This window comes from Panthera uncia, chromosome B1 (assembly GCF_023721935.1).
Source record: "Panthera uncia isolate 11264 chromosome B1, Puncia_PCG_1.0, whole genome shotgun sequence".
Classification (NCBI taxonomy): Eukaryota; Metazoa; Chordata; class Mammalia; order Carnivora; family Felidae; genus Panthera; species Panthera uncia.
Genome location: NC_064811.1, coordinates 51,086,353 through 51,111,964, shown reverse-complemented (window position 1 = coordinate 51,111,964; position 25,612 = coordinate 51,086,353). Strand labels below are relative to the sequence as shown.

The 25,612-nt window shown below is 33.5% G+C and overlaps 1 protein-coding gene across 2 annotated transcripts in view; it reads left to right on the top strand.

Moving 5' to 3' along the window:
- The first annotated feature begins 2,646 nt into the window (after positions 1–2,646).
- TECRL (trans-2,3-enoyl-CoA reductase like) overlaps positions 2,647–25,612 on the top strand; it is a 126,020-nt gene continuing 103,054 nt past the window's right edge. Inside the window, exon 1 of one of the 2 annotated variants that reach the window (XM_049630542.1) lies at positions 2,647–3,080. In XM_049630542.1, the coding sequence (XP_049486499.1) occupies positions 2,847–3,080 (234 nt within the window). In that variant the 5' untranslated portion in view covers positions 2,647–2,846. The remainder of the gene's footprint in view (positions 3,081–25,612) is intronic. The other variant, XM_049630541.1, reaches the window with a different exon arrangement.

Below are 25,612 nucleotides of genomic sequence, written 5' to 3'. Positions count from 1 at the left end.
TTATTCTCTTCCAAAATGTTTAACTTGAGTGATTGACACAGATGAAAATCTGAAAGTTTCTTATTTTAAATGTCTTTCACTTCCATTTTTCTCTTTATCTATTCCTTATTTTATGTGTTGGGATGGGTGTGTATTTATTTTATACTTTTCATTTTGGAGTAATTTTACAAAAACATTGAAAAGGAGGTACAGAGAGGTTTTTCTGTGTGTGTACTTTTACCCAGCTTCCCCTAATTTTAACATCTTAGATAGCAATGGTATATTCATCAAAATTCAGAAATTAGTATTGACACATCACTATTAATTAAAGTACAAATGTTATTCTTACTTCACAGGTTTTTCCACTGATTTCTTTTTCTGTTCCAGGAAACAGGACATCATTGAATTTTTTAGTCATGTAACCACAGATTCTCTTTTGATCCGTTACAGTCTCTCAGTTTTTCCTTCTTTTTCAAATTCTTGAGAGTTTTTCAGAATAGTAAGTATTTTGTAGACTGTCTCTCAATTTGTGTTTGTCTTGATTTTTCCCAAGGTTAGACTGAGGAAGTGAACTTTTGGAAGAGTACCACAGAGGTGAAATGTCTTCACCTCATGATATCATTGGGTACATGATATCACCATGACTTTTCATGGTGATCTTAAACTTGGCCTCTTGGTTAAAATGCTCTCTACCTTCCAGTTTTCTCCTCCATAACATTTCTATTTTCCCTTCCATTCATTATTTTTGTAAGTGTGTCACTAAGTGAAATCCACATGCAGCAAGAAAGTATCTATATATACTATCTGGAATTCTTGTGTAAGGAAAACCCACCTTTTATCTTTATTTATTTATTTATTTATTTATCATTTATTCATAACAGTATGGACTCATGGATATTTATATTGCTCTTTGCGTTAGAATCCATTATCATCAGCATTTATTTTCTTGCTTGTATTTTTCCAACTTTGGCAATGGGAGCTCTTTCAGTTCAACTCCCGTGTCCTTTAGACTACTCCTTTTTTTAAATAGAAACTATATCTGGAGAGACCTACAGGATATGTTTATGTCATTTTAGTATAAGACGTAGTTTACCTGAGCATGCTATTAGCATCACCCCATTCTGCTACACCTTTAAGATACATTTACTGATTGTTTGTTTAATATATATTTATTGGGCACCTAATATGTACCAGACACTGTGTTAGGCACTGTAGATAGATAGATTAAGGGATGAGATAGAAATATAACAAGGTGCTGATGATGCAGATCCTACAGACCTTCACGGAGAACTTTGGAGTTTTTGCTACATAAAATAGAAAGACTCTGCAGTGTGTTGAGCAGATTATTGCAAGGTCTGCTTTTGCATAGAGCCTGATCAATCTAGCTGCTATATTAAAATGATAATAGATCAGCCAGTATTGACACAGAAAGACTAGTTTGGAAAAGGAACACAGGTGAGGTTGATGCTTTGAAGGTCGCTGTGGGATGGTGAGAAGACTGTGTTCTGGGTTTCTAATGGATTAGATCTAAGCTGTGGGAGAAAAGGGATGGAGTGTTGTGCAATTTGAGTGGTGAAATTGCACAACACGTGTGTATGTGTAACAGGCACACAAACATATATATATTTTTGTCTTCTCTGTTTTTAAAAGATTACATATTGAGTGTAATGGTTGTCTAGAATATGAAAATGATAACTGCACAATGTGTAAGTAGATATTCATTGCATAATGTTTGGTCACAATTAAAAATCATGTTATTTTGTTTAATTATAACAGTAAATATTAGCCATATATATATATATATATATATATTCACTTCTCTATAATTTTAGCCACTTGACTCTTCATGTCTTCATTGCAGATAACATCTCAGAATATTTTCCTGTAATATCCCTTTGAATCAGTGACAATATATTTTGGATATTTTTCAGTTGTTTCTTCACCAGATATATAGGTATCCAAGTGCTTTGAGTCTTTCCAACAAACCCCTCTTTCCAGGTTGTTTAACATTCTTCATTGTTTATAATGATAGTATTTGAATTTGTCATAACTTAGTGCTGTGGTAAACGTAATGTTTAGTATTAATTTTTTATATAAATTCAAAGATTTGCTAATAGCATATAATGTTTAGAAATGTTAAAATGAGATTTACTTATTTTTCCTTAAGTTATAAAATTGCTTTCTACATATTCCAATCTCATGGATGATGTTCCATCTTTCTATTCCCTGTACAGTGAAGAATTCATCCTTTTTGTAACATATATATGTTTATTTGTATATACAATTTATATTATATTATATTGTGCTATATAACACTTAATATTTATATATTAAATATATATTTATATATTTATATTTATTTATATCTATTTAAAACATGCCACAAATCTTTCTCTTAAGCAACACTTATAAAAAATTTTGTTATATAATTATGTACTAGGTGTTTTTTAATTTATCTATAAGATATCCCTATGCTAATTTTAAATACCTGTAAATGTGAATGTGTCAATAATAATATATTTGTTTGAGGTGCATGCAGAATTCAGAGATAAAAACTCTGTCTATTCTTTTCTTGCTCTGGAATTTCAGATACTAGTGGCCATATTAAGAAGCAGAGATAAAAGGAGAAAGCAAGAAATAATTGGAATGCTGGTAAAGTAATCCTCTACACTGCAGCAATTTACAATAGTGTGTTATATATAGAAATAGATCAGTCATTGTTTTCAAGCCTGCTAAATAAAACTGAACTCTTGGAATGGCATGGCACTTGACCTTTCCTGGTTTCACCCGCAGTATTTAAACTGGTGCAAAGGGAACACACTGGCAAGTGTCTTCTGTTGACATGACAGATTCTCCTGGTTCACACAATGTTCAAAAGGCACAAGTCCCTTGCTTCAGAACGCAAGAGAGAAATATTTTCCCGAGGAGCTACACGGTCCATCCTGAAGAATGACTTGAGAAACTTCCACTGTTTGTCGCATTTTGTGCTCTCAGCGGGCCCTCTAAAATCAATTCCAGTAGTTAAACATTCAAAAACTACGCACTTTGAGATTGAAGTACTTGATGCTCAAACAAGAAAGCAGATATGTATTGTGGATAAGGTAAGTTATATTTGTTCACTTAAAATTCTCTTATCTGCACCAAAGATTATTGGTCACTTGATTAAATGCTGACGAAGTTGTATCAAAACATAGTCCTGACTTTTAACGTTAGTTTTATGATGAGTAGGATAGCTACTTCATATACTATTTCAGTGGAAGATATTCATAGTCAGTTTAAATAGTAGCTAATTATTATGTCTGTTTTTTCTGTTAAGGTGGACCATTGTCAAGAGGTAAAATTTCCAGTGCTCAGCTTCTCAGCCTTCACAACAAAATTTCCCTAGGTTTTTCTCTCTGTATACTTCATTACGTATTCAAATTATCATAGAGTTTATCAGTGTTCACAGAAAATAGCAAGCAAAAGGCGACAAACTTACTAAAAATGATATTTAGCATATATGATACAGTCTAGCCATTTAAAAATTATTTAGAATTCATTGTCTTGAAAAATGAACATCTCGCTTTTTATGGAAAGTTTACTTATTTCAAAGTTACAGTGTTTAAATTCCTTAAAAAAGTCTCGCTTAATATGTTAAACATTTTTATATTCACATCAAAGATGTTTCATTCAGAAAAGATAAAATACATACTTCCTGGGTTAGAAAATTAACACATAAATATACGTGTACATCATGGATATACGTATGTGTATACAATATTTCATCCATTGTCTGTTTTTCATTGGCTTGAAAGGTCACTAGCAGTTTAATTTATTGAGAAAGATTGACATTTTTTACAACAATATATTTTCATTTATTTTGCTATACAGACATGTCAAATAAGCTTTTTTCTATTGTTCTGAAAATAAAATTCAGTCACTGATTTCATTTAACTATACTCTAGCTATGTTTCTGGATAAGAGGGAGAGACAAAACTGTTCCTGCTTTTAATTGCAGAAGATCATACGTACTTTCTCACTTAGTAATTGTAAATCTATGACCAACCTATTAGCTAGTAACAGTAACTTTTATTTACATATGGAAATAAAAGGTAAAGAACTTTACAAGTTCATAAAGTTCATAAGTGGAATGCAAGAGATTCAAAACTATTTGTAAGGAATTCCAAATCACATTATTTTTCAATACTACCACTAGAGTCATATATAAATGAATATATATTGTGGTAATAGAATTTTAACATAAATTTCATGCATGTTGTAATTTACTTCTATTTTAATACCTCAATAAGGTTTTTGGGTTTTTTTATATCATACAAGACTAAGACAAAACAAAACAAAAAAATCACCCAGAGGTTACTGATGTTTGTATTATTTCACTCTTAAAAATTTAAAACTCATCAGAAAAATACAATTAAATTAAAGGAAAGAAGGTAGTGAATGGATACTGAATTGGTCAAGGATTTCCAAAGATCAAGATTCTAAAATGAGACTGGCTTTTATGTCCTTTCTGACTTGTGTCTAAACCTTGATGCAAAATCCATCTCAGAGTAATGAGAAACCGCTAATGGGCTGCTAATTATTTTTTCCCATATATTTAAATTTTGATATTGAGATTGTATTTGAAGGTTAGACATGGGGGTTTACATTTTCAATTATTAATTAAATTGTGAAAAAAATTAAGCATGCAGAAAGCCAATATTCTTTAGAGACAAAGATTTGGTTTAGGAATTTTGGTTTAAAGGCAGACAGTCTCTCTGCTGTCTTGTTACCCCTCCTTTGTGGTATATTCAATAAACTTCTATCTCCTTTAAAAAGAAAAGGAATTTTGATATAGAAGTTTTGCTTACATTTCAGTAATTCTTGTAATTGCACTACCAGTAGCTAACCTTTAGGGAAACTCAGTAGGCCACATAGGGGATTATTTCTGGATTCCTCACCAGCCTTTATTGCACAATTAACACCAGATGATGTGGAAGTTAAAACATCCAAGTCTTTGACTTGTCAGTAAAACTGGATTTTGTTTTGTCTTGTTTTAGTTTGGTAGCTTGATAAATTGTCCCAACAATGCAAGACATTTAAAAGAAAAAAATCTGGATTAATTCACATTTTTTTGCTTCATGATTCCTAAAAGTTCAAATTTGTAAATATGAGAAAGATTGATTTTGTTTATTGTTCAAGATACTGTTTTGCCTAGACAAAGTAACAGCTATCTTAGCAGTAAGGTCATGTTAAGTGCCTTTCATTGTACTTGGCTCTACTCAACATACTAAGTAAGTATTGCTTATGACAGTCCCTATCTTTCAGTAAGCACTGTGTTACAAAGCAGTAAAAGTTGAAAGTCATGGACGTTGGAATTAAATATATCTGGACCAAATCCCTGCTGCATCAATCATATTTATCAAGGTGCAGAAAACTCGCTGACATGCTGATCACCAGGACCCTTATTTAGAAAATAGGTTAATAAAATCTGTATGTAAGCTTGGAATGAAAACTAAAAATAATATATGTAACATATTTGTCATGATGCCTTGAACACAATATATAAACTAATATATATATATATGTATATATATATATTAGTTTTAATAATCATTTGGAGAGATAAATTTAATGTGTATAAATGTAAAAGAAAAAAATAAGTGATGAACCTTGTGATACTGGCAGAGTTTAAACTTGACTCCTTGATAATTGCCCATTGACATGATTTCTTATAATGCATAGATTAGATATAAATATTCAAATAGTTTGAGCAGAATATATGTATTTTAGTAATATATGCTGACCTCTAGTAGAAAGTTAGTTTTCATCTAGATACTATAATTTAAACTTCAATATAGACAATGTATCTACTAAAGATATTCATGAAACAAAAACATCAAAATAATTCCTGGGATTAAAGAAAATATACTGAGTCATGTTCTTTTACTTAATATCACATACACATGTACATGCACACACACATACACACACACACATGCATGCACAGACACATGCCTGCATGCACACACACACCCCCAAACAAGCAAAAACCTCTTGCCTTCACTATCTTCTCCAGCTTCTGCTTTATTTCTATGATTACTTTCATCCTCTTCATATTGTCTATCCACATTTCTCTTTTCATTCGATCCTAAAACTACTCCATTTAGGCATTTGCCTCCATACCTTTTCAGTTTGATTTTGCCGCAGCAAAAACTCCTTGCTAAAATCCAAAGGTCATTTCTAATGCTTTATCTTAGCGTATCAGCAACATTTGCCACTGATAGGCACTTCTTCCTCTTTTGCTATATGAGTTCAGGATAATAGACATATTTAAAAAAAAAACAAACTTATTTCATTGCTTCTCCATTTTCTCTTGCTGCTTCTTCATCATCTGACTTACTAGGTGTGGACTGTCACCAACTCAGTCATTGAAACTTCTCCCAATATTTACTCATTTACCTTTTTGAATCCCATAGCTTCAAATATTATCTATTGATGACTTATATATTATATGTAACTGTAGCTTATCTTTTTCTCCTCAACTGTCAATCCATTTATCTATGTATGTATACATCTCTGTATGTATCTCTATCTATCATCTATCTATCTATCTATATTTACCTATGCATCTATCTATGTATCTAGTTATGTATCTACCCACCCATCTATCTGGATGTTTACTAGGAATCTCAAACTTAGTATATCTAAAATTGAACACTTGGTCTTACCTCAAAATTTTATCACAGAGTTTCCGAAGTCAATAAGTGGCAACTGCATCCTTCGAATACCTCAAGTCAAACACTTAGAGGCATCATAACTCATATCTTAATCTCATACCCCACATATAATCCATCGTCTCAGTGATATTTTCAAATATATCCAAACTGACAAATTTTCACCACCTCTACTGCTAGCGCTCCTAAATCTTTCCTCTGTTTCTGTTCTTAGCACTTTCAGTATATTCCTTCCATAGTAACTAGAGCTATCAGGTTAGATCATAACATTTGCTTCATAAAACTAGTCAGTGTCTTATTTGGGTCCACTTAATTGTCACTTTTTCTTTGGGAGAATTTGCTGACTACTTATTTAAAGTGGTAAAATCTGCCAATATTCTCTATTACCCTATCCTGTTCTATTTCTTTACTACAAGTTATTACTATTTAATATACTGTTTATTTTCCCTTTTTTTCATTTTGTTTATTATTTGGCCTACCCTGTTATTCCACCTTTGCAAAATCAGGGATCTGGTTTTGTTTTGTTATCATTCCTGTGTCTGCAACATTTAGAACAAAGATAAGTGTTTAACCAAAATGTATTGAATAAATTATACCTGTTCAAAAGTTTTGTGGATTTCACAATGCACTCATATTTAGCAGTGATAGTTTTGGGGTGAAAGAGTAGGATATTTGAAAATACTTTTTACTATTCTTTAAATCAAAATATCATTAAAATAAATATAAATATATTCACAGAGAAAGACATTTGATTAAACCATTTCACTAAATGCCCAAATTCTTCTGGGTTTTCTCCCGAGAAAGATGTATAGAATTTAACTTTGTATTAGTGTATAATTTACTGACCATCATATTCTGATTATAAAAAGCTAATAAGGTTTTTATAAGGCAGACAATACAGATGGGGCTATTTATTTAACTAACTTATTTATATACCATATGTAAGTAAAATAATATGACTAATGTAGGATGAAAAGATGGAGAGCTAGTAGCTGAATTAAAATGTAAATATCATGCTTGTTTTTATTGGAACATAAAAAATATATAAAAAATAATTTTTAAAACTTTAACAATGAGTTATTTTCAGTTGCTCACTATCCCTGTCTCACTTCTATTTTGTAAAATGTCAAAAGCTTATCTAGTGATATATTGATGGTTCAAGAGCACAGCAAGAACTTTAAAAGCTAGGATTGATAAATGTTCCCAATATCATCCCATACTTTTCTCTTTAATCTTTTCTCCAAGGAACTTGACCTCAAGAGCCCTCTTTCTCCTATTATTTTATTTGCTTTATGTCAAAACTCTAAAAAGCATTTTAAAACCTACTTATAGGAGTGCACTTGTTGTGATGAGCACTGGGTGATGTATGGATTGTTGAATCACTATATTGTGCACCTGAAACTAATAGAACACTGTATGTATGTAAAAAAAAAAAAAAAGACTGTATAAATAAAAGAAAGCACTCAGTAATTCTCCAATCCTTCTAATGATAAAAATATCAGTTTTAACCAGAAAATAGTAGAGAGAATTATAGGGTAGATAGACTAACTAAAAACTTCACTTTTGATATTCTAGTTAGAAATTTTGAAAATACTTAATTTCTAATATTGTCATTTTTAATAATTTACCTTGGATGGCATGCAACTTAGCAAATATATGTCTCAATTCATTCATTTGCAAAATGAGAATGGCATCTGTCTTAAAATATCGTCATGGCAGCTTTCACAATTTCATGTGTATAGAAATGACAAGATCTTTTTCTTCCACTCTTCTCCTTCCTCCTCTCCCTTCTCTTTCTTCATCCTCTTTCCTCCTCTATCCTTCCCCTCTTCCTTCCATCCTTGTCCCCGTTTTCTTTCCTTCCACCTCAGTCCCCTTCCTCCCCTCCCATTTCTTCTTAGAACATGTTATAATTGAAAGGGTATGAGCTTTGAATTCACATAGAATAGAATTTTAATATGAATCTGATTGATTTTACGTTTCCTTGGACATAATCCAATATCTCTGCCCTTTATTATAATTTTCCGTAAAAGGATTTAGGTATTGTTATCCATCCGTTTATAAAGTAAGAACGGTGGTACAGAGATTCGAAATGAAGAACTTAGTGTGTATTAGAATCAAGCTTTGAACTGGCCAATATTTGTTCTGGGCTTTGCTCTTAACTGCCATACACTACCACCTGACATATACTAATGACTTTCATTAGCCCAAATTCTCACGTTCTGTTTTCATTTCATGACTGGGACAGGACATCTGACTTCCCATACAGACAATATGTTTCAAGACAGAAATGCTATTTTCTTTTCTTTTTTCATTTATGGTTTCTCTCTCTCTCTCTCTCTCTGTCTCTCTCTCTCTCTCTCCTTCTCTCTCTCTCTCTCCTTTCTCACTCTCTCTCTCTTTTCTCTCTCTCTCTCTCTATTTTTTTCTTTCCCCTATGTTCATCTGTTTTTTAGAGGTGCTATTTTTGAAGGATGTCTACTTCCCTTCCATTTGATACAAAAGAAAGTTCCAAAGTATTCTTCAGTTTTTTTATATACAGACATAAAATAACATTAATTAACATTCAAACCTAGAAATTAAAAATACCTTTGAAGTCTCTATAATAATAAATGAAGCAACAAATATGCACAAAGTGTTTATATCATTAAAAATTAAGAAATTAAAATGGATTATTCCTCCACAAAGAGGGAATTAATGTAGTCATTTTCTGTGAGTCCTGAAGAGCCTCAATGCCTACTCCTCTCTTTGCATACACTTCAGAATTCCATAATACAACATGCACGTCTTATTTCATAGAATCAGTGTATTTGATATTAATATATTTTAAATCATCTGCCCTTAGATTTCTCTCAGAAAAAGTAGTCCTACCATATTGAACAAATGCATACTGTCATGAGAAGAAATGTAGTGTAGAGGTTTATGCTCAGAAGTCAGACATACTTGTGTCTGCAGCTGAGCTTTGCAAATTATTAATATTTTATCATCTTAACATGTTACCTAACTACTCTGACTCTTGCTTTTCCATGTAAGGTAAATATCAAATCAAAATACAGTAAATATCTATCTTCCAGGAGTATCTAGGACTTTTATATTTGTGAAATGTGCAAAATATACCACCATGTACCATATTATTGGTTTTCTGTAAATTAAAGCTGTATTTTAGATAATGGCAGTATGTAAATAATATTATTATTCCATTGGCACAGGAAAATAATTGAATTAGTACTTTTTGGCTGTGACTATGACAATTTAGTCATTATATATAACAAATATAAACTATTATGTGTATTCCTTTAAATTATGTCTACATTTTTCCATTTTCTAAATATATTACCATATAAGAAAACCATTTTTGTTTATGGGCAAGCTATAAAGAAGATGTCATTTTATCTTCTGTAAAATACGAGATACAATGACACTCTCTTTAGAAGGTCAACATAGATGAATAAGTTTTAGAGGATGCATCTTGAAAGAAAAGAGTTGAAATTTACCAGATTCAGCGTTTCTCCAGCTCTATGTTTTGCCATCTTATAGTGACCATTTATTAACTCAATAGATATCTGCTAAGATATTTGTCTAGTTTTCTATTATATGTTTGAGATAATGATTAACTCAAACAGATGCAATTCCTGTTCTCATAGATTCTATACTCTCCGGTGGAAGCCAAACACTGTACAAGTAATTTTAAGTGCAAAGATACCTACACAGTGGGGGGGGGGGGGGGGGGGGGAATGGTAGTTTGGGATAGTAAACAAAGGGAGATAATCTGTGAAACAGCAGAATCTCCTTGGAGAAATTATGTTAATATGTGGCCCAGACAGTGGATAAGATGGAAGAGAAATAGGGGGATATGACAGATAAAGGAGGTAGAAAGAACAAGACTTGTTTGGTTGTGAAGAATGAAGGTTAGGGAGGATGCAAGTATGATGTTGAATTGCTGTTTAAACTACTGGGATCCTAAGAACAGTATAAGTTATTAAGTCCTTTATGTGTTTTTGTTTATTTTTTTGCTTGCTTTTCTTTCTTTTTCAAGTTTTTACTTGAATTCTAGTTAGTTAACATACAGTCTGATATTAGTTTCAGGTTTAGCATTGTTTGCTTTCTTATTTTTGGTGCAGACAAGTACAGAGGCAGGTAGGAAACAAGTACTCAGTTTTGCTCATTTTGAGTTAGAGATCTCCGTGAAATACCCAAGAAGAAATAACTAGTAGGCATTTGGGTATGAAGATGTAGGACTCAGGAGAGTGGTCATGATTCAATATGTTGACTTGGGAATTAGAAATGTGTAGGTGATCTTTGCAGCCATTACAGTATAGAAGAGAAAATTTCAAAAGAACAATATAATGAATAAAGGAAAGAACCAACTATACAGGCCTGAGGAATTCCAATATGTAAAGATGTTAAATAAAGGGAGGTTTGAAAAGGAAACTAAGAGAAGTTTCCAGAAGGACAGCAGAAAGGTAACTCTTTCATCACAGAAGCCTAAGAAAGAATATTTGAGTGAGAAGGGAAAGATCAGTAGATGTGACTAAAAAGCACAAAGAAATATGATAAGTATCCCTTGAATTAAGTGGTATAATGCTCATGTTTAGTTTAATTAGATTGCTTTAGGTACAGTGATTTGGGGGGAAACCCAGTCTAGAATGGGGATGACAGTCAATGGGTAACAAGAAATTTGACTTTCCTAGAAAAGTGTTCTTTTATAGGCAGCAAAAGTCTTGAAAAACTTAAGTGTTTCAAACTCTTCATTCTTCAACTCTATATTAACTCCTATGTAGTCCAATTCACATACTTTGGGTTACTGTTTACCCCTTCTTTATTGCTCCATTTTTCATCAATCTCTACTACTCACCAATCCCAAAATAATATTGTAATTTCCATTCCTTGAGTTTGGGTAAAATTTGATCCCTCTGCCTAGAGTGTTCTGTTACAATCTTCTGTCTAATTCACAACCATTCCTCATGATCAAACTGAAATGACAACTTCTTTGAGTGCCACTTATGATCTATAAGCAGATGTGTTATTTGTCCCAGAAACAGTTGATTGAAATTTCCACTATAGAAGTTATATAGTCTAGTCATTGGAAATGAGCATTTGTAAGCTATCTTGACAACTTGAAAGAGTAATTTTGTGTTTGTTCAAACAAATAATTTTTTAAATGAAAATTGTAAATAGTTCATCATTATTTCATTTTTCTAGCAATTTATTTTCATTGTATTTTACAAATGTATCATAGAATTTTTTTTAAGAAGTGATGTTTTATCCTACATAGTTGGGAAGCATTGAACTAGAGGACATGGGAATGACCTAAATGCTATTATACAATAAATATGCCTTGGATGCAAAATTAGTACATGTCATATCAAGACTCCTCTTGGATTTTGTTCTAAAAGTGTAGGTTCTTTACAGGTAAGATAAAATAATAATGCTCAAATATTTGCATTGTAAATATAGAACAAAAATTATAGCTGAAATGACATGCTTTTAGATCAGTGAAAGTGAATAAAGCATGTTTTCCTTGGAAATGTAAAGAAAAGATGAAAAAAATGTTAACTACTAGGGAAAAAAATTATGAGAGGAGTATTATACTATTAAAAGAAATCCTATTTCCCATTAAGTCAAGGCTGAATAAAGAAAGCTAAGTTTAGAAACACATGTTTAAAATAGTACCTAAGATTTAGATAACAGTCTATGTAAAGAAACTAATAACAATTGAGCTCTGAACATTTTGGGGGTCAGAGTCACTAACCCCCACGCAGCTGAAAATCCATATTTAACTTTTAACTTCCCCCAAACTTAAGTACTAATAGCCTACTGTTGACTGGAAGCCTTACTATAACATAAACAGTCTATTAACACACATTTTGTATATTATATGTGTTATACACAGCATTTTTACAATAAAGTAAGCTAGATAAAAGAAAATATTATTAAGTAAATCACAAAGAAAGAAACTATATTTACAGTGCTGTGCTGTAAAAGATCTGTGAATTAGTAGACCCACACAGTTCAAACCCATGTTATTCAAAGGTCAAATGTATATCCAAGAGACATGTTATTCAAATTAGACAAATAGTTACTTTATGAGTAGCTACCATACTTTAGATTACTTGGGGTTGAAAATTAAACATATTTCCTTATCCTGATATACATGAGTCAAACTGGAAAGATAGATTATGCATTTTGAAACAAATTACAACATGGTGAATAGCATATGGGAGTTTAACACAAATTCTATACTAAGGTGGCTAGGGAAACGATACTTTACCATCTGATAGAGGTTTAAGCATGAGGATGAGAAATAAAGCTAAAGTGACTGGAAAGAGGCACCCAAAAGGATTTTATATATATATATATATATATATATATATATATAACAATTGTTATATAAATACATTTATATATATTATAAATACATTTATACATATATTATATGTATATATATTAATGTATATATTTATACATTATAATATATAATGTATAAATATATATTATATATATATAATTGTATTTATATAACAATTGTTATATATATGTATATGTATATGTATATGTATATGTATATGTATATGTATATAACAATCAATTAGCAAAGGTGGGCTAGAAAGAACATCCCAGGAAGAATTAACATACTAAAAGTATTACAATCTCAGATTTCAAGATATACTACATAGCTGCAGCAGTCAAAACAGTAAGGCAATGGCACAAACATAAACACAGATCAATGGAACAGAACAGAGATCCCAGAAATAAGCCTATGACAAAGGAGGCAAGAATGTACAATGAGGAAAAGACAGTCTCTTCAATAAATGGTTTTGGAAAACTGAACAGCTGCATGCAGATTAATGAAATTGGACCACTTTCTCACACCATACACAAGAACAAACTCAAAATGGATTGAAGACCTAAATGTAAGACCTGAAAACATAAAACTCTTAGAAGAAAACATAAACAGTAAACTCTTGGACACTGGCCTTACCAATGTTTTTTTGGATCTGTCTGCTCAGCCAAGGGAAACAATTAGGACTATACCAAAATAAAAAGCTTTGGCAACTGCCAGAGTCCAGCTCCAGCAGGTCCAGGGGTTCCCGAAGGAAGAACGACGTCGGTGAAAATAAAACAAAACTAAAATAAAAAACAGAAAATAAAAAACTAAAATAAAAAACTAAAACTAGAATAAAAATGGACACAGACAACAGCAGCGTGTTGAACTGGCCGATTTATTGTAGTAAACGTGACATTATATATGCTAGTGATTTCCTTGTAACATATGTCATCTGTTTTTCTAACATTACCTAATTTTGAAAATGTTCCTATGTGTAAACAACCTTTAAGAAATAACATGGCTATTTTCCCCTAACTTTCCCGCATACCCTTTGATTATAGATTCATTTCTTACATTATTCTATTATGCACCTGTGTTTATCTATAATCTACAAAGCATTTGCTTTGCTGTTCTCGTGAAAGGACCTCCATTTCTCAACACCTCAAGTGGAACAGTTACAGAGACATGACCTCCCAACCACATGAGGCCAGAAGAACAATGTGTTTGCCTCGGTCCGAGGTGCCAGGAAGGGGCTGAAAAGGCCTTAGAAACCCATGCCTCCTACATTCTCAGAGAGACAATGCACCTAGGAACCAATGAACCATTCTGTACCTTAACCGACTAGGTTCAGTCATCATCAGGAATGCCTCCGGGGGGCCAGGTGGGGCTATGGGTTGAAGTCACCTGTGCCCAGAGATACACTCCTTAGTTACTGGAGTGGGGCTTTCAGATCCGTATGTCTCTCTTTTGTTGGCCGCCTTTGCTGGCAAATGCATGAGGCTATCCTCCCTCTAAGTAGAGGAGTCTCCATAGGGGATGGCAAGGGCTAAAGGTAAGGCTACACAATTTCTTGCAGAACCTTATTTTCTTTCCTAATGGTTCTTTTCCCAGAGGGCCTGTCGAGGGCAATTCCCCAATAGACAATACCCCAGGTTGTTTTAAGGCCGAATTACCTAAAAGCGGGAGTGCAAGAAGCTTCCGTGTCGGTGGGCCGCCTTGCAGTCACCAATCCGTTCACAGCCCAGGCCCTGCCACTCAGGCTGGGATAGCTTGGCTTCCAGCAGGCAATAAAACAAAAAGGCAACTTGCTGAATGAAAGAAGATATATATAAATGATATATCAAAGAAAGGGTTAATATTCAAATACATAAAGAACTCCTACAATTCAATAACATAAAGCAAATAATCTGATTAAAATTGGTCAGATCTTTTTCTCCCAAAGGAGCCATACAAATAGCCAACAAACACATGAAAATATGTTCAACATCACTAATCATCAGAGAAATGAAAATCAAAATCACAATAAGGTATCACCTCAAACCAGTCAGAATGGTTAGTATCAAAAGGACAAGAAATAAGAAATGTTGGTGAAGATATGGAAAACGGGAAACCCTCATGCATTATTTGTGGGAATTTAAATTGTTGCGCCCACTGTAGAAAGTAGAAATACCATACGATCCAGTAATTCTGCTATGGGGTATTTATCCAAAGAAAACAAAACACTAATTCACAAAAACATATGCTGTCCTATGTTTATTGCAGCATTATTTACAATAGCCAAGACCAGGAAGTGTCCATGAATAGATGAATGGATAAGGATGTTGTGTACACACGTACAGACACACACATACACACACACACACACACACACACACACACACACACACTGTAATAGTACTCAGCCATGAAAAAGAATGAAATCTTGGCATTTGCTGCAACAAGGATGAAGCTAGAGGGTATTATGCTGAGTGAAATAAGTGAGACAAAGATAAATGCCATGTGATTTCATTTATGAGAGGAATCTAAAAACAAAACAAAAGAAACAGAAACAGACTCATAAATTCAGAGAACAAATGTGGTTGTCACAGGGTAGGGGGATGGGCAAAACAGGTGAAGCAGATTACGATGTACAAACGTCTAGTTGTAAAATAAATAAGTCATAGGAATTAAAAGTACAGCATAGGAAATATAGTTGATAACATTATAATAACTTTGTATGGTGACAGATAGTATTGATGCTTATTATGGCAATCATTTCATAGTATATATAAATTGTCCAAATACTATGTTGTACACCAGAAACTAATATATATTGTATGTCAACTATACTTCAACTTATATATACATTACAAAACAATAGCATGAATGGTGTACAAAGAGCATCCCAGGAAGAAGAATTAGCATATTAAAGGCAAAGAAGCAGAACAGTAACAATAAGCCTTCTGGCCTACTGTAATTAAGTTCGTGATGTGATGTTGCAGAATGGAACAAACTGAGAATAGATAGTGTGGTTAGCACTGATGGTAGAGTCCCAGATGACTGCCTAGCATCTGGACTTTTTCTTTTCTTTCAGATCAGGGGGTAGTATTTGCCATTCAGCAAATTAAATCTGGTAACAATATGGAAGATAGAATGAGCAGTAGAGAGTCTGAAGACAGAGAGCTCCGTAAAACTGAGAAGCAAATCTCTTTTTAAGTTTATTTATTTAGAGGGAAAGAGAGAGCAAGTATGAACAAGCGAGGAGGGGAAGGTCAGAGAGGGAGAGAAAAAAAATCCCAAGCAGGTCCTATGCTGTCAGCCCAGAACCCAACACGTATGCTGGATCCCAGGAACCATGAGATTATGACCTGAGCCGAAATCAGGAGCTGGTCACTTAACTGACTGAGCCACCCAGGTGCCCCAAGAAGTAAATCTTTTGGGGAACTTACTCAGGACTGCCACATTTGGGAGGCAATGTAGTATCAAGGGCTCTGCTTAGGTTTTGAGGGTACTCAGCCACCCCTCACACTTAACCAGCTTGTGACTTTGGGCGATGTCCTTATTTTCTTTTCCCTTAAATTTTATTGTGAGTTATCTCACTGGGGTCATCTGAACAAATACCATTGTCTAGTAGGTTTTTCCATAAGGAAATATCTATGGCACAGAGCCTTGAATAAGTAGAACATTGCTAAACAAATTGAAATCTACAAATGTAATAATAACATAAAATTTGGGGGAACCTGGGTGACTCAGTCGGTTAAGCGTTGGACTCTTGATTTTGGCTTAGGTCATGACCACGGTTCGTGAGTTTGAGCCCCACATGGGGCTTCAAGCTAACAGCGCAGAATCTACCTGGGATTCTCTCCCTCTCTCTCTGCTCCTCCTCTGCTCACTCTCTGTCTCTCTCTCTCAAATAAATAAACTTAAATTTTTTTTTAAATAATAATCTAAAAATGTTTCACATCATTTAAGTATGTTAAAAACTACAAAATAAAGGAAGGTTTAACAAAATTTTCAAAATGTAATAAAAGTATTGAAGTTATTTTTTTTCTTTTGGTATGTGTATATAACTCATATCTGGAGAGTAAGTAAAATAATTCAAATAAAATATAAATCAAAGGACACATCTTTAGGACACCATGGAAACTTTAAGAAATATTATATATATATATATATATATATATATACACACACATTTATTTCTAATTTAAACTTTACTGGACAACACCTTTTTGTAACAAAGCAGAATAATTATGCAATAAATATACTGTAGCTCCTATCAAATGTGGTTACAGTCCATGTAGTTTAGAAAAATGTACATATCCGGTACATTAGAATTGAATGTTGTATTAAAGGTAAAAGGAATATGATATTCCATTACTATTTTATTTCAGTTAAGTTTGGTTTAACAAGAATTTTGCTGTTTGAACTTGTAATGAATCAAGGCAATTTTCTGTATATAAACATGCTATGAATTTGTCAAATTAACCCATGGCAACCCATGGGTGCCAGATGGTGAGCCAAGGTTCAACAACAGACCACAAGAGGTATGAAAATAGAGAAGTCTATCACCCACAGGTTCTGGAGTATCTACAGGCTTCAAGGAGCCACATGGGGAGGTGAGGGAAGACAGGGTACAGAGAAAGACAGGACCTAAGGCATATGCCTTTAATAGGGTCTGTGAGTAGAGTGCTAGGGGGTTCCTGGCCTAAGGCCAAATTAGCCAATTCAAACCAAAAGAGGGGGATTTTGGTAAGCCCCAAGGAAGCCTTATCTTAGGGCCACATAAAGAGAAGCCATTGGGAAACAGGGGAAACCGTTGGTCCAAAGGGCTGCCGTAAAGTCATATCAGAGTGCATATTTACTTAGGACTATGAGGGCTGCTATCCTGGGCAGGTCCTTGTCTGAGGGGCTAATGTCAGGTTAAGGTCACTGCAAGCTGCTTGGTCAAACAAAACAGATGGCAGAACAGCAATATCATGAAGTAGCTTAGCTAAATTCTTGATAAAACCTGCAGATGAACACAGTGTATTAGTTCTTATGAAGTTCATGATGAAGGAATTCTTAGTCTTTTCATGATCTAACAGTTCAAACAAACAAAAAAAAAATAAAGATTATGCTTACATAATGTGTTTCTGGGAAATAATTTTGGTTTGGTATTTGGTATGCTTCTTTTTGATTTTTTTTTAAAGAAATTGTATTTTAGGCATGTACCTTGTCCAGATTAACATTTTACTGTTACTTTTGGGTAGCCTGATAAAGAGCTATTAAAATCATCACATATCTCGTTGCTGTGATCTTAACGTTACTTAAGTGTAACATATTTTTCATCGCTCCTTTTATAGGCCTTCCCACTCAGAATTATCTAGTAACAACCCTCTTTCTTGTGCTATTACTCATAACATTAGTATTTAACAAATGAGCGGTAATTTAAGGCAACATTGAGAAATAAACATTCCACTTTTTGTTTTGTTTTTTAATTATCTAATGGCTTCAGGGAAAGAAGTCTGAAGGTGCAATATCACAGATAGTGAAAACTGATACTGATATCATATAAAGCCTTTTAATATCCTCACAACACAAATTTGTGGGCACACATTTTTGCTTCTTAACAACCCAGAATATAGCTGTGATGAAATTTATATTTTTGCTAGAATCAGTGCAATGACAGAATGTAAGTTCCATGCAGTCCCAAATTATATTATAAAAAGTCAGTAATCTTAGATTTATGTATGCTTATACTGTGTCTTACCTTCTGCTGTGAAAACTATGCTGTTTGCTTGGCTACATGATCAGAGCTCAAAGGTTTGGAGAGGCAACCATTGTTTGAAGGTGATAGTACTCTTAAACTGTGTTCAATTTATCATTACATTCCTATAAGAATATCTTGCAAGGACATTATCCTAGAACATCATCTGCCTTTCTCTTCCCTCCCTCCTTCTTTCTTTCCTTCCTTCCTGTTTTTGTTGTTTTTCATATACGTTGAAGAATATCGATCTTCCACTGTAATAAACCCTAGGAACACCGGCATGAAAAACAAATCAAACCAAACAAAATATGTTCCTTCCTCTTCAGACATTCGCTATAATTTGATGGATAATCACATGTAAATAGTCCAACACAAGATAATATAATACAAGCTAAAACAGAGGCATGAACAAGGTGCTGACTGAGTCCAAGGGGATGATGTTCTTTTTTACTGCAGAAATTGAGAGAGGCTTTAGAAACCTCCTCCAGTTATAAACAGACCTGGCACACTGACGGATCATCCTGAGGATATCTCTAACAGTAAAGGGCAATCTCCTAAAGTAGAAATTATCTCTTCTAAATGCCTTATATCCTCAGCTTTTCAGGCTTTAACAGAAGGCATATGGCTATAAAGACACCTCTAGAGAATTTAAGAAGGAAGGCAAAGATGAATTCTCTACTCACTTAACAGTTTTCAAATGTGCAAACTTTTCGGGTTTCGTAACATTAGTACGTTATATTTTATTAGTGGATTTTTAAACTGACAGTCATCAAATAATTTCCAATCCCCAGTGATCTACTGGGATTCAACTAAGTAACCTGAACCCACCGGTCACCACATAAAGCCTATGAATGTCACACTCATTTATTTTCCTATAAGAAGTTAGTTCCCTTTTAGAAAGATTTATTGTAAACTGCCTACTACATCTACATATAGAATATTTTATTTGAGAACTGATCTTACTCTTAAGTCAAGAATGTTGTACCTCTGCCTTCTTATAAACTCATCATTTTAACATCATTTTGTGTGAGGTGTAAATTAATTATCATCTGTCTTTTTTCTTACTGCAGTTTAACTTTTCTTATCACACATTTTCACTGCTTCCAAAATAAACATTTAATATTACTTCATGTTTGGGTGGTTCTGACTTTGCAATTACTGGTTATTTGATTTCTTAAAAATAAAAATGTAATGTAATTATTCATTTCTTTTAGGAAAACATATAATGGATTATTGGCTATGCAACTGAGTTTGTCGATACTGGTCTGTGCACCTTTGAATAATATTTTTATTATCTGCTTCTCATTAACTTTATTTAATAAAATCCATTTATAACCTGAACTTAATTTCATAAGGACTTTAACATAGAATCCTGAGACATTCAGATGAATGCTACTTCTTTGGAACAGATAGGAACATTCCAAAAAGCTTTCACTCTAAAATTCCTGAGAAACTGATTTTGCCTTAAGATCTATTTCATGCAGAATTCTTTTAACTAGACATTATAAGAAGAACACAAACAGCAAGAACAGCCACAAACATTGAGCTCTTGACTATAAAAAATAAAATATGCTTCATTTCAAAATGGGAAGAACAAATCAGGTGGGTTTTCTTTTTACAACTATAAAAAATAGATCCATAAATGTACTTATTTGTTTTTACTTTCAATCAGCATTTCTGGCATTACCCCGACATACTGTCTTTGCAGGCCTCTGTTGGTAATAGAATTCCTATGACTTAATGGCCCACGTATGTCAAAATTTAAGTATGTAGGTACAATTTCACTAAAATTCCTAATTTTTTAGGCTATTTCTTTTTGGGTCTGTATTGTGCTGTAATAGACAGAAACCTGGACTAACCACTTAGCTTTGCTTCTGCACACAATGACATGATACCCCTTCTGCCAGATTACATCTCTTCTAATTACCCACATCATCCACCATCACATTCATCCTAAGAGGAAGGACCAACACGTGGAGTCCTATCATACATAATGCATGGGTGACGGAATGTGCTATTTTTTCAGATGCGCCCCTGCTGTTGCCTCATGGTTATTCATTTGGGAGACTGAAGACACCACACTCTGCAAGTGATTGCAAGATGATCGAAGTGTCTCTATCAGTAGAGAATTCATGTGTGGAGCTAATTATTTAATGAGCTGACAGTGAAAGTTTCGCCTTAACACAGTTTATCATTCTGCTTCAATTCTCTAAAATTTCTCCCCATTTGTACTGCATTCAAGTAATCAGTAAAATCATTTTATTCTATACATAATATATCCCCTCTCTGAACTTTACCATCCTACTTCAAATCATCATCGCTTCTAACATACAGACTGATCTACAGATACACAATATATGATACACAATATATGTAGCAAAACAGTAAATATAGTATAATTTGTATCACCTGTAATTATAGCCCATACATGTTCCACAGTATCACCAGATACTGAATTTGGAATTTGTTATTATAGATGAAATCATTTTATTTTTGCATTACCATTTTGTCACCTAGAGTCTGTTAAATTTACGGAAACCAGATCGATTCTTCTAAGAGTTACATCATGTCACTCCTCTGATGAAAACCCTCCAACAGCTACGTATATCACTCAGAAGAAAATCCAAGCTACTCTTCCATATTCTAAAAGGTTATTCATTATCTTCCCACTCTCATCTCTCTCTCTGGTCATGCCTTTAACCAAGCTGTCCCTAACTCACTCTGCTCCAAACACATTGGCCTACTTGCTGTTTCTCAAATAATCTTGATATAGTGATCCCTCAGGGTCTGTGTCTTTGATGTTACCTCTGTCTGAAAGAATCTTCTTCAATCTATCTGCATAGTTTGCTTTGTAGCTTAAGCCTTTGCTCATAACTTTACCTCCCTAACAGAATCATGTTTCTTCTTTCCATCATTCTGATCTCTTACCTCTTTTATGTTTTTTTTCTTAGAACTTATCACCCTCAATATATTACATATGTATTTCTTAATTGTCTGTCTCATTTCTTGAAAATTGATTACAATTAAATATTAGTTCAGTGTGTGCCATTATGCCACAGTATTTTAGAAAGTATATTCAGGTGTAAGACTATGTACATTTAACCCCTGCATACATTTAATGTTTGCTTCTTATTGGCTGTGTGACAGGACACAAATCTCTTTTTCTTAATTTTTTTAAGGCTTATTTATTTTTGAGAGAGAGAGAGAGCACAAGCGGAGTAGGGGTAGAGAGAGAGGGAAAAACAGAATTTGAAGCAGGCTCCAGGCTCTGAGCTGTCAGGACCGAGCCCAACACTGGGTTTGAACTCATGAGCCATGATATCATGACCTGAGCTGAAGTAGGTTGCTTAACCAACTGAGCCATCCAGGGGCTCCTAGAACACAGATCTCTTAACATTTGAGTGCATCAGTCTCCTCTCTGTCAAATGGGGATAACGGTACCTTACTCCGGGTTGTTAGGAATTTAAATGAGCAACTGTTTAGAAAAGTACCCAGTACATATAAGACACTATGTAAATGCTAGCTATTATTTTAAAACAGAACTAGAGAAAGAGAAAGAGAGAGAGGTAGTTTTTTCACTCTGACACACACAAAGGTTACTGGTGCATAGTTGGTGCTCAATTAATGTTTTTTTAAATGAAACAGCAAACTCCACACATATTTACCATATCATATTTGTTGTTAGCTTGGATTCTTTCTTTACTGGATTTTGTATTTCATGTTAATAAAATACAAATATGATTTGTATTTGTATAATGGATAATAATTGACTTGTTTTTAATTAACAATAATAAATATCTAAGCTCTAATGCTTGGAATAAATATTATAAACTGCAATACATGATAGTGAACATTTTGTCAAGTTTTTTTTTAACCCATATTAGTTAATTTATCAGTTGTATAACTTTTGAAAGACATTCATATTTCATGACCACAGTTTCCTAATTTTTTAGAAAGTCTGTGTCAGGGTACCTGGGTGGCTCAGGGGTTTGACTATCCAACTCTTGATTTCAGTTCAGGTCATGATTTCACAATTCTTGGGATGCAGGCAGCTCTGCACTAAGAGTGCACGGGGGGATGGGGAACCTGCTTTAGATTCTCTCTCTCTCTCTCTCTCTCTCTCTGCCCCTGGTTACATGCACGTGCACACACTCTCTCTAAAAAAAAAAAAAATTCTCAGTGTCATTACTTCATAAGATTGTTTACAATGTTCCGGTGCCTCCCTGTATAGACCTTAAAGTAGTGCCTACAATGGCAAATACTCATTACATTTTCCTCCAGCCCCTACCTTCACCTTTTCTATCTGCCTCCACTACGTGGTGTACCATGGTAAAGAATGAGGTTTGAACCGGGCTATTTGCATTTAAAGTCCATTCTCGTACACTTGTTAGCTGTGTCACCCAGACAAATTACTTAACCTCTTGGAGTCACAGTTTTCTTATATGTAAAATGAAAATAATAGTATTATATCTAAAGCCATAAAGATGGTGTGTGATTTAAATTATTGAAGAAAGGTAAAGGTCTTGGAATCGTGTTGGACTCTAATTGCGCATTCATTGATGTTACTTATGACGGCTAGCATTATTCCTAATGCTTTCAAAGTTGTTTCTCCATTACATATGAATTTAAAACAAAAATGAGATAAAAGATTTAATTACAATATAGCACTAGCTGGCAAACACATTCAGTGATGAAAAATGGTAATTTATATCAAAGTAATAGGGGATAGAACAACAAATGGGAAATTAAAATTGACCTAAATTCTAGGTTTCAATAACATTCAGTTTCTTTGAGGTCCATAGTAGGACACTTTACGTCCAGGAGAGAAGTGGTACAACTACTACCCATATCATACTTTTTATCCCAGTTTCCTGGTGGATTTAATGATAACATTTTGTGTACACTTAAAATTGTCTTCATTGTGATTATAAATTATATGGTTGCCTTTTCTGCATTTAAGCCTGTGAGAAAAGTACGCTCTAAAAGCCTATATCCTGCACGACTACTTTTGAAAGAAATTGATAAAAGTTATTTTTTAAAAAATACTAGCTCTACAGTAATGGGGAGAATGATGTTGTTAGAATCTGCCTTGGAAATAAGCAATGTTCCATATGATGTTGGCTTCATCAGTGTATATCCCAGAGTGAGGAAAATGCACAGTAGAACCATCAGCCGGTCATAGTTGCCACTTTATACCGTGAGGAACAGCGGCTAAGCTGCCTGCCATATTCAGTGGAAAAGAAATTTTGATTATTCTCTGCAGCCATGATTTTATGGACACTAGACACAGCGTGGCACATTGGTGATGGAGGTAATTTTATAATTCACATAACAAAATAGCTAATATTCTATGACAGTGCTAAATCACTATATTGTATACCTGAAGCTAATATAACACTGTATATTGACTAACTAGAATTAAGAAAAAAAGAAAAAAAAACAAAAAAAATTGAAAAAGAAACAAAAGAGTTGATCTTACATTGATTTAACGTCTCATGATATGACTATTTTTATTTCTTTCATATGCCCAGAAAACTAATGTCTTGGTCAAGTATAGAAAGTATAGACCTTATGTGAAGAAGGGAAACTAAAATTATATTTCGAATCCTAACCCCCTTTCCCCCACACACTAAAGGGACCTGTATTTTCCAACTACTATTATATATACAGATATATGCAATACTATTTGAAATCTGTAATATATAACATATCTACATTTCTATATCTATACCTATCTATCAAGAGGGTAGATAGATACATGAGGACACAGTGTGTGTATTTTGAATGTAAGGGACAGAGGACCAAATATTTGATGACCAGAAAGGTAAACTCTGGTAAATGTTAGTGTTGTTTATTAAGAACTTTGGCTCATTCTCAACACAGGAAATAGGTAAAATTAAATTTACCTACTTCTTCGAAGTAACTTATTTGTGCTGTGAAATGAAGGTGAAAGGCATGCATTTATTTCCTGAGGGAAGCTTTCAGAACATAATCTAATTTCACCACTTTTTTTTTTTTTTTTTTAACTTCTGCCTTGGAAATAAGCAATGTTCCGTATGATGTCGGCTTTGTCAGTGTAGATCCCAGAGAGAGGAAAGTGCACAGTGGATCCATCAGCCGGTCTGTAATATACTGTGGTGTGTGTGAAAAATAAGCATGTGTTGTTCTAAACCACTATTTGTGGTGCAACCTATTTTGAAAGTATGTTCAATTAAACTTGAATTAAAATGATTAAATCTTTTTAAAAAGATAATTTAAATAATAGAAATCATTTCTTGATTTTGTCAGTTCTTTATTAAAGGTCCTTTTATCATTAGAAAAACTTACAACAAAGATAAAGATTTTCTATGTCATTGTCATTTTTTTTCCTCTTCCACTTAAAGCTGTAAGGCGGGACTATATCAAACTTAGGGAAATCATCAACAAAATAAAAAGGCAATGTATGGAATGGGAGAAAACATTTGCAAACCACATATCCAACAAGGGGTTTATATACAAAATATACAAGGAGTTCATACCACTCAAAGCAAAAGAACAAATAACCCGATATAAAAATGGGCAAAGCAGTTAAAAACAGGTATTTTTTTTCCAAAGAAAACATATACATTGTCGACAGACACATGAAAAGATGCCCATCATCACTAATTATCAGGCAAATGCAAATTAAAACCACAATGAGATATCACCTTGGAACTGTTACAATGGCTATCTTCACAAACACAAAAGATAACAAGAGTTGGCCAGGATGTGGAGTGAAGGGAACCCTGAACCCTGTATGTATATATGATATAATGAAATATTTTCTACCAACCAAAAAAAAGAAATTTTGTGATTTACAATGACATGGATAAAGCTGGAGGGCAT